General features: G+C 67.5%; 1 protein-coding gene and 1 long non-coding RNA gene across 2 annotated transcripts; one reads left to right on the top strand and one right to left on the bottom strand.

The window, feature by feature from the left end:
- Positions 1-1,026: 1,026 nt before the first annotated feature.
- On the bottom strand, positions 1,027-9,677 carry GAS2L1 (growth arrest specific 2 like 1). Its single transcript, XM_063351433.1, is given in 11 exon segments — positions 1,027-2,228; positions 2,230-2,295; positions 2,297-2,972; positions 2,974-3,030; positions 4,852-4,863; positions 5,534-5,861; positions 6,194-6,290; positions 6,530-6,637; positions 8,869-8,988; positions 8,990-9,258; positions 9,261-9,677. Coding segments are annotated over 11 exon segments (2,253 nt in total). The 5' UTR covers positions 9,514-9,677; the 3' UTR covers positions 1,027-1,961.
- On the top strand, positions 5,843-9,245 carry LOC134523034 (uncharacterized). The gene is made up of 3 exons (XR_010073195.1): positions 5,843-6,103; positions 7,523-7,616; positions 9,113-9,245. It is a non-coding gene; the product is annotated as an uncharacterized LOC134523034 (long non-coding RNA).
- Positions 9,678-11,284: the final 1,607 nt, after the last annotated feature.

Raw genomic sequence — 11,284 nt, 5'->3', positions numbered from 1 at the left:
AAGCTCGGGGCCGGGGCCATGGCCCTGTGATCCCGAGGGAAGCAGGATGCTGCGAGCTTCCTCTCAGCGGTGCCCTGCCCTCCCGGGGAGGAGATAAGCCCCCGCCTGGGGCTGGTGGCCATGGCCTCTGGCTCGGCAAGGCCGGTGCTGGGCGTGTGGCCAGGGGAAACGGGGCCGGGTGGCTCTCGGGGACAGGATGGTCCCCGGAGAGGTTGAGCGGCAGCTCTTGGCTGATGCTGGAGCCTCTCATGGCTCCGCCAAGGCCTGTGGTAGCCCCAAACTGGGGCGTGGTGCCCAGTGGTGGGGGGACGCGGGGTCCCCTCCCACCCCTCGAGCCCCTCTTGGGGTTGGGGACAAGAGCGGGGTCCCCAGGAGGTGCAGCTGGTCCCGGTGGGATGACAATCCTGGCCCTGGTGCTGAGCGGGGATGGGCACCGGCACTGAGCCCCGCTTCGGGACGTCCCAAAGGCACCCACCTGGGTACTGCCACCGTCACTGGGCGCTGGCGCTGCTCCAGGCCACCCCATGGGACACCAGCCCCGCTCCCGGGGCAGATGCAGGGCAGGCAGCTGGGGACCGCAGTGGACACCCTGCTTTGGCAAGCCCAAAGTCACAGCGGGATGGCCACCACCAGCAGGTCTAGACCCCATGGTGACCCGCAACCTGCCCACCCCTCGGCCCCCTTGGGCAACAGCAGACCAGGGCCATGGCCCCCTGGTGAGCAGCTCTTGGGGGCTCTTTTGGCTCCCGGCAGCCCCAGCTTTGGGGGCACGGAGGGGTCCCCGATGCAGCCCAGGGGTCCCCATGGCTGCAACGGGGTGCAGAACATGGGGGCTGACCCTCACCCCAACTCTTCCCTCCACTGCTCCCAACCCTGCCCCCCCCCCAAAAGTTCTCCTCCCTTGGGCTCAGGGGGGGTCTCGTGTCCCCCCTCCTCACCACCAGCTCCCCCTTGGCAGGTCCCAAAACCCCCCAGAGGGTCTTGCCCCCCAGGACAGATGACTGGACGCAGTGGGTTCAGCTCCGTTGGTCTTTACTGGCTTGGGGGGATGCATGGGGCTGGAGGGGTGGGGGCCGCGGTAGCCTGGGCAGGGGGCTCCACGCACAGCCCCGTCCCACCTTAGGGACATCAACACGCTACAGACGCAGCTGGGGCTGATGGGTGCTGGAGAGGAACAAGCAACCCCCCCCAAAAATACAGGTGGTGACAACAAGCTGCATGTCCCCAAGTCATCTCAGATGGGGAGAGAAGATGATGAGATGAGAAGAGGATGAGAAGAGAAGATGGTGATAAGAGAGGAGAAGATGAAGAGAAGATCAAGAGAAGATGAGCAGAAGAGAAGCGAGAAAGAGAAAAAGGATCAAGAGACAAGAGGGGAAGACAACAAGAGAAGAAGCCCAAGGAGCGAGAAGGAGGACACAAAGAGAAGATGAGGAGAGCATCTTGGAGAAGGCCAAGAACAGATTGGGGAGAAGGCCAAAGAGGAGGAGAAGGCCAAGAAGAGGAGAAAATGACATGAAGAGGAGAAGGCCAAGAAGAGGATGACAAAAAGAGGAGAAGGAGGAGAGAAGACAAGAAGAGATGAGGCAAAGAGAAGAGACGAGCCGGTTGCTCTCCAGCCCTGTTCCCAGGGGGCTGGGACACAGCGCTCTGCTCCGGCCACCACTGTGGCCACACCATGGTCACCCCCATGGAGCTGCTCCCCATGGAACGCGTCCGGGTCCCTTTGCACCTGGCTGGGGGCTCCTTGCAGGGCCCAACCCCGACGGCCAACAGTCACCAAGCGAAGGAGTCCCAGCTCCCCGGCTCCGTAGCCATCCCCTGGCCGGGCCCTCTCCGTGCAGGTGCCATCACCAGCAGCAGCTCCATGATGTCCCCGGGGGTGGGGTGCTGAGGGTCAGGGAGGGGCGGGGGGGCTTCTCCCCATCCTGCTGCCACCCATGGCCACCGAGCTGGGCGTCTCACGGCCAGGCGTCCTCCTCCAGCCCCTTGCGCTCCCGCGGCACCCAGGCGGGCTCCAGGAAGGAGGAGAAGACGCTCTGCAGAGCCCCCCAGGGCTTGTGCTCCCCAGGCTTGGGGGGCCGGGGGGCCGCCCCATAGCCCCGTGGGGTGGGGATCCTGGAGGGCTTCTTGTGGGGCTGGGTGTCCAGCCGGGGCTTGGCCCGGGGGCGCGGGGAGGGCGCGGGGAGGGAAGGCACCGCTTTGGGGACCCCAACGGCGGGGGGGGGGCTCCGTCAGCTCCCCCAGCTCGTCCTCCCCCAGCGCCCAGTCGGTGTCGGACTCGGGCCCCCCCCCGCGTCTCCCGGGTTTCCCAGGAAGCCGGGAAGCAGCAGCTTTCGTCGGAGGAGCTGGAAAGAGCCGGCCGGCGCCCCGCGTCCACCATTTCGGGGGTGGCCGGCGGGGGGGGGCCATTCCCGCTCCCGTTATTCCCGCTCCGCCGGCCATCCTGCTTGGCGAAGACGTTGAGGGAGGACGAGGAAGAGCTGGAGGAGCAATAAGCCGAGTCGGCGGGGCCGGGGGGGGGCGGCGGAGGCGGCGGAGGTCCCGTTGGGGGGGTCTCCCCGTCTTCCAGCTGGGCCATCAACCGCGTGTTGGCCAAGAATTCCTCTTCCAGCCGTCGGAAGAGCTGTTGCTCCTGGCCGGGCTCCAGCCGCAGCGGGGCTCGTAGCCCCCAGGCCAGCTCGTCGCCATCGGGGGGCTCGCCGGGGACCCCCTCTTGTAGGGAGGAGCGGCGGGTGGGGGTCCGGCCGCGGGGGGGGGGCTCAGCCCTTGCCCAGGAGTGTTGGCCGTCGGGCCGGCGGCTGATGAGGAGCAAGGGTTGGGGGCCCGAGGGGCGACCGTGGCTACGAGCCCGCGGCGGGGGCCGGCCCGGCCCGTTGGGGACCCGAGAACGACCCCGTTCCTGGGGAGGGGGACGGGAGGGAGGGGAGGGCTGAGCCCCCCGGGGGGGGTCCCGGCGGCGGGGGGGGGCAGCTCTGGGCGGACGAGGCGGAGGAGTCGCTGTCGCCTGAGCAGCGGCGGGCGCGGGGCCTGGGGGGGGGCACAGAGGGGAGGGGTGGAGGGTGTCAGGGGACTGGGGGGGGACAAGGCACCCCCCACTGCACACACACCCCCCCCCCCCCCCCGAATTTACCCCCCATTGCCCCTCCCCATTCCCCCAGTGCCTCCCCCATTGCACCCCCCCCATCTTTTGCCCCCCTCCCCTTGCCCTGCCATTGCCTCCCCATTGCCCCCTTGTACTGCCCCCCCTTCTCCCTGCCGTTGCCCCCCCCGTTCCCCCCCCATTGCCCTCCATTACACCCCCCCATTGCACCCCCCCACTCCCCCCCCAAATTCCCCTCCGTTGCACCCCTGTTACACCCCCCATTCCCCCCCCCATTGTACGCCCCACCTTGAAACCCCCCCATTCTCCCCCATTGACCCCCCCATTCTCCACCATTGTACCCCCACATTGCATCCCCATTCTCCCACCACTGACCCCCCCATTGCCCCCCCATTGTCCTCTGCACCCCCTGCCATTACCCCTCCATTGCATGCACATTAGCTCCCCCTTGCCCCCCCTTCTCCTCCCCCCTATTGCACACCCCAATTCCCACGTTGCACCCCCCCATTATCCCCCGCACTGCCCCCCCCATTGCCCCATTTCCCCCCATTGCCCCCCCATTCCCCTCCATTACGCCCTCCATTGCCTCCTTATTGCACCCCCCCCATTCCCCTCCGATTCCACCCCCCCATTGCCCCCCCACTACCCTCCCATTCCACCCCCATTACTCCCCCTGTTCCAACCCCCCCCATTTACTCCCATTTCCCCCGTTCCACCCCCATTGCACCCCCAATTTCCCCCCCATTAACCCCCACTGCACCCCCCCTATTTCCCTCATTGTCTCTCCCATTGCACCCCCCCATTCCCCCCCATTGCACCCCTAATTTCCCCCATCCCACCCCCTATTCCACCCCCCCCATTTCCCCCATTACACCCCATTGCACCCCCACTTTCCCCCCGTTGTTCTCCCCCATTTCCCCCCCCCCCCCATTCCAATCCCATTTCCCTCCCATGGCACCCCCCCCCCCCCATTTCCCCCCATTCCACCCCCATTCCCCCCTATTCCACCCCCTATTTCCCCCATTTTCCCCCCATGACTCCCCCATTCCACCCCCCCCATTTCCCCTAGTGTCTCCCCCATTTCCCCCCCCATTCCCCCCCTATTCCACCCCCCCCATTTCCCCCCATGACTCCCCCGTTCCACCCCCCCCATTTCCCCTAGTGTCTCCCCCATTTCCCCCCCCATTCCCCCCTATTCCACCCCCCCATTTCCCCCCCATGACTCCCCCGTTCCACCCCCCCATTTCCCCTAGTGTCTCCCCCATTCCCCCCCCATTCCCCCCCCATTCCACTCCCATTGCCCCCTCATTTCCCCCCATTCCACCCCCCCATTTCCCCCATTGCCTCCCCCGTTCCACCCCCAATGCCCCCATTTCCCCCCCATTGCCCCCCCATTACCTCCCCCCATTTCCCCCATCCCACTCCCCCCATTTCCCCCACTGCCCCCCATTGCCCCCCCAATTCCACCCCCCCATTCCCCCTCATTCCACCCCCAATTTCCCCCCGTTGCCTCCCCCATTCCCCCCCCATTGCCCCCCCGCCCCTCTCCGTCCCCCCGCCCCACCTGCCAATCATCGCCCTTTAGGGGGCGTGGCCACGCCAGGCCACGCCCCCGCGCCGCGCGCACTGCGCATGCGCGCTAGCAGCGGCGGGAAGCAGCGGCAGTGGCGCCGGCGGGGGGGGGGGAAGGAACCCCATGGGACCCACAGAGCCCGGTGGTGTGGGGCAGGATGGGCCGGTTCCCTCACGGGGGACGAGGCCTTTGCCCCAAGGCAGGCCCCAGCCCCACGGCGGGGCGGACGCCCCGCCGTGGGGCTGGGGCCTGCCTTGGGGCTGAGGCCTGTCGTGGGACTGAGGCCTGTCGCCGGACTGAGGCCTGTCGTGGAGTTGGGCCCTGCTGTAGGGCTGAGGCCTTGCCGTGGGGATGGGCTCTGTTGTGGGGCCGGGCCTTGTCATGGGTCCGAGGCCTTGCCGTGGGGGTGGGGCTGAGCCCTGTCATGGGGCTGAGGCCTTGCTGTGAGGTTGGGTCCTGTTGAGCTGAGGCCTTGCTGTGGGGTCTGTGGCCTGCCATGGGGACGGGCCCTGCCGTGGGGCTGAGGCCTTGCCGTGGGGTTGGGCTCTGTTGTGAATCTGAGACCCTTGCCGTGGTGCTGGGCCCTGATGGGCTGAGGCCCTGCCATGGGGCTGATGCCTGCCATGGGGCTGGGCCCTGTCGTGGGGCTGAGGCCTCGCTGTGGGGCCGGGCCCTGCTGGGCTGAGGTCTTGCTGTGGAGCAGAGGCCTGCCATGGGGCTGAGGCCTTGCTATAGGGCTGGGCCTGGGTGGCAGTGGGGGTTCCCCAGCTGGGCTGGGCTTCCTTCCCCTGGCACAGAGTAACAGTAGGCGATCGTCCTCCCCACCCCACCCCAGGCAGCACCCATGGGTGCCCTACCTGAGCGTGCTGGCTGCCCGCGGCTCAGCGGGGCTCCTGGAAGGGCTGGCAGAGCCGGGCAGAGAGGCCAGGCCCCCCCGTGGGGGCAGCCCATCCTGCTTGGCACCTGACGGTGGCTTCGGGATGCCCGTGTCTCCGACACCCTTGGGTTGGTGGCCGCCCCTCTCTGTCCTGGCGTGGCTGCTGTCGCCCCCGCCGGAGGTGGGGCCGGCTGCGCGGGAGCGGCGGGGGGTGCTGGGGCTGGGGGCGCAGGGTGCTGGGGAGAAGCTGCCGGGAGCTGCTTTTTGCGGGGAGAAGCCCAGGGCGCGGGGCTGGGGCAGGCGGTGAGCTGGAAACAGAGACACCGTGGGGGGGTCGGCGAGGGGCATCCCTTGTCACCCACATCCGCCCTCGTGTCATGCTGGCACCCGCCTTTTCCAGCCAGGCTTGGCTTAATCATCTCGGGAATTAATTTGGCCAAAAACCCGCTTTTTCTCCCTCCCCTTTTCCCCTTTTCAGCCGGATCGGTTCCCGGAGCAGCCCAGCCCCAGGGAAGGGAGCCCCATGGAGAGCCCGGAGTGACAAAACGGGGTGAGGTGGGGCAGCACCGGCCGTGGGGGGCGGTGGGTGGGGGGTCCCTGGGCTGGAGGCAGCAGGTGGGGGTCCCCGGGGGTCACTCACCGAGGGAGGAGCAGCGGCATGGGTCGTGCTTGTCCAGGTAATGTTCCAGTGTGTCCCAGCCGCCACCGACGCGCACCATCACGTGGCTCCTCAGCACCTGCGGGCGGGGGGGGGGACAAGCCCGTCACCCTGCCTGTCCCCCAGCACGTGGCCAAAAAGCCACCCCACTCCTGGGACGCCACGAACAGCCCCCCAGCTCCCTGACGGGGGGCAGCTCAGGGGCCCACCCGACCATGGGGTCCCTCCGGACGGGTCCCCACTGCAGCCAGGAGTGGGGAAGGAGGAGTAGGGGGCGGGGGGGGTGTTGGGGTGGGAGACGCGGGGGGCGGCTCTTACTCGGACGAAGATGAGGGTGCTGGAGTCGCCCACTTTGTATTTACCCTCGGAGACCTTGACCATGGGGAACTGCGAGGGGCAGGAGCAGCAGCTCAGGATCTCCCTTACCTGCAGAGGGGGGGAGAGGTCAGTGGGGCACAGACCCCCCCCCCGCCCCACCTATAGGGCCAGCCCCTATAGATAGGAGCGGGCGGAGGGGCTGTTTTGCCCCACGGAGAGGTGGGAAGCTGGCTTGTCCCCCGCTTCGTGCCTGTGCTTGCACCTGCGGGCAGCACGCTGCCTGTACCTGCTGGGAAAAAGCTGGGTGGGGAGCACCCACACGCCGTGGGAGGGGGGCCCCGGGGCGGGGGGGGGGCTTCCCACGCCGGCCACCCCTGAGCAGCCTGAGAACGGGCACAACTCGCTTCATCTGCTGCCAGCCCCACTCCCTGGAGTCCACCCGCTCTGGGACCCCCGGGTATGAGGAGCTCAGAGCCACCCCAAAACAAGGAAGGGAGAGGAAATTCCCCCCCCCCGCCCCCCAGCCCTGCTAATCCCCAGTCCACGAGGGATTCCCCCCCCCGCTCCAAGCACCCTGCTGTGGGACAGGGACCTCCAGCGCCCCGCTGCACCCCACATCCACCAACAGAAAAGGGTTAAAGCCCCACTTTTTTTTGCCTCCCCCCCAAAAAAACTTTGATAAGAAGATGAAGGGAGGGTTTTGGGGCGGGGGGGGCGGGGGGGGGCGCTGAACCAGGAGACCCCACCCTCCGTGGCCGTGGGGCTGCCGCCAGCCCGCCAGCTGCCTGCTCTATCTGGGGCGGCCGCCCGGCCGGGGGCTGACGTCAGGGATTAGGCCGGGAGCCACGGGGGGACGCGGGGACGCGGCCGCATCCTGCCCTGGCCCAGGGTGGGGGGGGAGGGGGGCAACACATGCAGCGCTGCCTCCCCCATCCCTAAATTTGTTGCTTTTTTTTTTTTTTTTAATAATTCCTCTTTTTTTTTTTTTTGCAGTTCTGCCTTTCTGCCCATCGCAGGGCTTCAGTCAGGGCAGGATCCGGCCCCTCCGGTTCCCATTTTCCATCCGGGGCAGCAGCTGGATGGCAAGGTCAGCCCCAACTGGGGAAACTGAGGCACGGGGGGGGGGGGGCGGGTCGGCTGCAGTGAGGGGGGGGTTCCTGACCCTGCTGCCATCACGGGAGGGGGGGAGCAGCCGGGCCGGATCCGGCACCCTCAGGCTCCTCCCCGGCTCCAGCGCTGCCCATAAAAGCTGATGGCGAGGAATTACGCAGCCCGGAAAAATGCAGCTGGGGTTGGCAGCATCTGGCCGGGGGGGGGGGGGGGGGCTTGGGGGGGGGGCAACAGCAGAGAAGGGGACACCCCCCCACATACACACACCCCCCTCCTCTTGCAGCAGCACTGGGTGGAGGGGGGGGTGCAGGATGCTCCCCCCGCCCCCCCAGCGTGGTGGCTGTGGGACTTCACGAGGAATCGGGGTTTCAATTAAAAAACGGCTTTGAGCTTAGGGAGTCAGGGGAGGGCAGACACCCCCCCCACACCGTGTCGTCCCCCCCCCCCCACTGTGTCCCCTCCCTCGTCCCTGTATTAATCCGCTGCCTCGCATGAGGGCCGGATCCTGCACCCAGCCCGGCTTTAATCCCTCCTGAGCCTCCCAGCCATGGCGGGGGTGGTGTGTGCGTGTCCCTGCACCCCAGCTTGTGGAGGGGACACCCCCGCCCACCCCCACCCCCACCTTCTTGAACACCCCAAATCATGGCTGTCAGCAGCCGGGATGTCCCCATGTCTCCAGGGACAGAACCCCAAGGTGCTGGCGGGGAGGAGGAGGGCCAGATCCGGCCAGGAGAAGGTTCCCGAGGTGGGGATCGCTGTGTCCCTCCCGCTGCCGGGAGGAAGTGGCCGGGGCGGAGGTCACACCCGCGTGCCCCCTGTGATTATGGCCACGGCCACCAAAATAACCCCTCCTGACGTCAGGAGGCTCCACAGGACATGTGGGCCTGGCTGGGTGGCCGAGGACCTCCCATGGGCCACGGAGAGCCTGGTTGGGTGGACAGAGGGGACCTCCCACGGGCCACGGAGAACCTGGTTGGGTGGACAGAGGGACCTCCCACGGGCCACGGAGAGCCTGGTTGGGTGGACAGAGGGGACCTCCCTGGGCCATAGAGCACTCCATTGGGCGGACAGACAGGACCTCCCACAAGCCATAGAGACAGACAGGACCTCCCAAGGGCCATAGAGCAGCCTGTTGGGTGGACAGACAGACCCTCCCATGGGCCATAGAGCAGCCCGTTGGGTGGACAGAGAGGACCCAAGCACAAGGCTCCCAGGGGAGCATGTCTCACCAGCTCATCCAGGTTCTTCAGGTCACAGAGGGTGATGGGCCGGGCCCTGCCGGGGTAGGTGGCCACCTGGAGGTCCCGGCTCTCCTGGCGCATGCCCAGCACGCCATAGCCCATTTGGTCCCCTCATCTCCTCCTCGATCTCCTCCTCCATCTGGATCAGCATGGGGGCCAGCATACCAAACTTGGAACCCCTCCTGGCCACCTCCAACAAGCAGAGGACAAAGTTCTTCTCGTTCTTCTTCAGCACCAAGTCATTGGTCTCGAACATGAGGACATCCTGGATGCCGAGGTCCTGCCGGCACCACTGGATGAAGTTGGAGACGTTATCCCGGGCAATGAAGGAACCGGGCACCACATTCTTGGCTTGGAAGATGACCTCGTTCTGGGGACGCGCATATGGGCGGCCACCTCAGGGTGTCGCTGCTGGAAGTCCAGGGCGATGCGGTTGACGTTGTTGGCGTGGCGGCAGAGGTGACAGCCCGTCTCCAGGCTCTCCAGGAAGGTGTCCACCTGGATGTCCAGGTCATAGAGGGTGTTGAACCACTCGGCCAGGTCCTCCTTCATGGCCTCCAGGTACTCCTCGCTGGAGCGGAAGGGACGGATGCTCTTGGAGGCGGCCGACTGGATGTGGCTCGGGTCGGCCATGGCGAGCTGGTGGCCCTGGTGTGGGGGGGGACAACGGGTGCTGTGACAGACAGGTGTGGGCAGGCAACACCCCACAACCCCCCCAGCACGTCCCCCACCAGCAGTTCCTCCCCTGGCCACCCTGTTGTCCCCCCTCAGCCCTGGTGACCTGCTCCGTGCCTCAGTTTCCCCCACATCTTACCCATGGGCGGGGGGGGGTGGGGGGGGGTCACCATCCCCCATCTCCAGAACCTGCCTGTCCCCACAGCACCTTGTGTCCCCTCCCCACACTATGTCCCCCCCTCCTCTGCCCCCAGGGTTAGTGAGTCACTTGTCACCAGTGTCCCCCCTTCCCCAGACCCCCATTGTGGGACTGTGGTGGAGAACCGCTGTCGTCCCCCCCCCCCCCAAAAAAAGCTGCCCAGTCATGGTGCGTGTCCCCATCCTGGGTGGCAGCAGGTGACACCCTGAGGGCCTGTGGCTGCCCCTTGGAGTCGGGGGGGGGGGGGGTATGCCGGGCCCCAGCATTTGGACATGGGGGGGGAGCTGCACCTGGGGGAGCCCCCCCCCCCCCCCTCCCCGACCTGGGGGAGGGGGGTGTCCAAGAGCTGGTGACCCCCCCCCGCCCCCAGCTGACACACCCTGGGGGTGTCCCTGCTCCTGGGGACAGTGTGTCTGCACCCTGGGGGGCACTGGGGGGGGGGCTCTGCCCAAGGGTGGGGGCTCCTCCACTTGGGGTGGCGTCTGCCGGGGGAGGGGGGGGTGTCCCTCCCTGTTGGGGGAGGATGGCGGAGGGGGTGGAATCTCTACGGGGGGGGGGGCAGTATCTGTACCCGGGGGGTCCCCTTTCCCTTGGTGTCTCTTTCTCGGGGGCCCTTTCTGTCGCGGGGGGGTGTGTGTGTGTGTGTGTGTCCCTGCTCCGGGGCGGTCTGTCGGTCTGTCTGCGGCGGAGGGGGGGGGGGACGCGGGTCAGCACCTGCGAGGCAGATGCCGACTTGTGCGGGCGACAGGCGGGGGGGGGGGGACGACGACAGGGATAGAAACCGCCCCCCCCCCCCCCCCACCCCCCCCCCCTTCCCCGAGCACTCACCGCCGGCTCCGCGCTCCGCTACCGCCGGGCCGGGCCGCGCCGCCCGCCCGCTCCCCGCTGCGGGCCGGGCCCCGGCTCCGAGCGCCGGGGGGGCCCCGCCGCCGCCGCCGCCGCCGCCCGGCCCCGCGTAGCCCCCGCCGCCATTCGCCGGCCCCGGGAACGCGGAACGGGAGCGGAGCGGGAACGGGAACGGGAACGGGCAGCAACCGCCGCCGCCGCGCCCCGGCCGGGAAGTTGGAGGCGGCCCAGAAAGGGCCGGGACGGCGGGGGCGGGCGGGGACGGATCCGGCCCCCCCCCACCCTCCACCGGGAAGGTCCCTCCCTTGTTGGGGGGGGGGTCACACACGCAAGGCCACCACCCCCCCCCTCCCCTTCTCCCCCCCCCAGCCCCCCGGGGCAGGGATGCTCTTCAAGAGAGGCCAGAAGTGGGTTCGGTTATAAACAGCGGGAATTTTATTATTTTATTTAAAAAAAAAAAAAAAAAAGAAAAAAAAAAGAGAAGAAAAAGAAAAACCATCACAACCATTAACAGCGTTACAGTTCAGCGCCGCCCCCGGGGTTGGCGCACAGCATGCTCACGACGGGGAGGGGGGGGGAACGCGGGGGGGCTTCGTTTTTGTTAAACAACCGTTTTTGAAAGAGAAAAGGGGGGGGGGGGGAGAGAGGGGAAAAAAAAAAAACTAACTCGGCACGCTACCCTTC

The sequence above is a fragment of the Chroicocephalus ridibundus genome, chromosome 13 (assembly GCF_963924245.1).
Source record: "Chroicocephalus ridibundus chromosome 13, bChrRid1.1, whole genome shotgun sequence".
Taxonomy (NCBI): domain Eukaryota; kingdom Metazoa; phylum Chordata; class Aves; order Charadriiformes; family Laridae; genus Chroicocephalus; species Chroicocephalus ridibundus.
This window is presented reverse-complemented; position numbering and strand designations above follow the sequence as displayed.